General features: G+C 35.7%; 1 protein-coding gene across 1 annotated transcript in view; it reads left to right on the forward strand.

Annotated features, from left to right (window-relative positions):
- Positions 1 to 1,194, forward strand: part of LOC109235584 (protein MAK16 homolog) — a 4,948-nt gene extending 3,754 nt beyond the window's left edge. Inside the window, exons 8-10 of the mRNA XM_019401749.1 lie at positions 145 to 253; positions 692 to 840; positions 917 to 1,194. Coding sequence (XP_019257294.1) covers positions 145 to 253; positions 692 to 840; positions 917 to 961 — 303 coding nt within the window. The 3' untranslated portion in view covers positions 962 to 1,194. The remainder of the gene's footprint in view (positions 1 to 144; positions 254 to 691; positions 841 to 916) is intronic.

Here is a 1,748-nt window from a genome sequence, read left to right on the forward strand (position 1 = left end):
CCCGCGTTTTTGGGGGTTTGTGTCAGCTTGGAGCCTGGGACTGCCCTCCTCTGGCAAAGCCTTTCTAAGTAAATTGGTTAACTTCGGCTGATACATTTTGATGAGTCGTTTATTCATTCTGCTGTTAATGATTGAAATAAGCAGGAACATGAAGTGGAATATGTTGAAGGTTATGATGATCTTGAAGAGGAAGATGATATGGAAGATTTTGATGGTCTTGGAATTAGTGACAACGGCTTGGATGATGATACGGGTAAAGTTCTTAATGGTGTGCTCTGCTTTGCTCATCCTATTCCCAGTGTTTCATTAGTGTAATAAATTAATGGCAGCATCATCCTTTGAGTGAGGATGCAATGCACATATTTAACTCAGAATTAAGAGTCCCATAGGTTTACCTAAACACCAGGAACAAACGAGTTTGCATTTGTATTTTCGTAATGTTTAGTTGGCACTCGGACAATATTAGGCTGAAGTTGAAAAAGAAGAGCATTTTAATATGAAAAGAGTACTATCTTGAACAAATTGAAATAGAAGTTGCAAATTTATACCAGTCACATCCTTTTGGTGTATTGGTGCTGATACATCCATTTTATCTCTGGCTGATGCATTTGTTCATGTCCATTGTGGTGAGGAAGTGTCTTTCAAAGCTATAATTGTGAACTAATTGTAAATCCGTGTGACCATGTGGCAGTTGGAATGGACGACGAGGATGATGAAGATGAAGAGGCTGTTGCAGTTCATCAGAAGAGGGGTAGAAAAGATTCTGTTTTAGCTAGAAGAAGAGCAGAGAAAGATGAGCCAAGTGCAAATTCAAAGAAAAAGGCGAAAGTGCTTGTGGAGGTAAAAAAAACATTATATGCTTTTACACAACTTCAATCTTTGTTAAAACCCACCTTTTGTCTTTAATCTCCTATAGGTTGAGCATGAAGATACGGGTGAAAGACGGACAGCAGTACAATGAGAGATTGTATTCTGTAATTCTACAATTATCAAAATGCTTGCTTTAAGCGGCTGCGAAATTCAATTGGTAAGATATGTTTTTCAAAATATGCGCCAGACTTCGCTAGCTAGAATGAAATGGCAAATTTTGTAGTCATTGTAAGCAAAACAGACTTACTAATTTTGATCTTGTAATAGCAAATTTTGTAGTCATTGTTCGTGTTGGAATTGTGCACTAAGGGGTCGTTTGGTACCTGATTACAGGGTAAGTTATTCATGTAGTAGGAGTAACATAACTAATACTCCCTTCGTTCCAATTTATGTGAACCTGTTTGACTGCGCACGGAGTTTAAGAAAAACTGAAGACTTTTACAATTTGTGATCCTAAACAAATCAAAAAGGGGCACAGAGTATTTATGTGGTTATAAAAGCTTCTCATTAAGGGTAGAATTGTAAGTTTAAGCTAAATTGTTACCAAATTTAGAAAGGGTTCATTCTTTTTGGAACGGACAAAAAAGGAAATAGGTTCACATAAACTGGAACAGAGGGAGTACAATGTTTGGTAGCCTTTAGTTACTTTCTACAAAAATAAGCATAACTAATGTCATGTTTGGTTGCTTCTCCATTGGCGGTGTATGTAATATATGGATAAGTTATACAACAAATCTATGTAGTATTATTTATGCAAGGTAGAATGTGGAATAACTAATACATGTAATACATGTATTAAACATTCAAATGATCGAAAAACCCTCATTTATTTTAAATTACACATTGTATATCAGGATAAAGTAAATATTCAACAAAAA

This window comes from Nicotiana attenuata, chromosome 12 (assembly GCF_001879085.1).
Source record: "Nicotiana attenuata strain UT chromosome 12, NIATTr2, whole genome shotgun sequence".
In the NCBI taxonomy this organism is placed as follows: Eukaryota; Viridiplantae; Streptophyta; class Magnoliopsida; order Solanales; family Solanaceae; genus Nicotiana; species Nicotiana attenuata.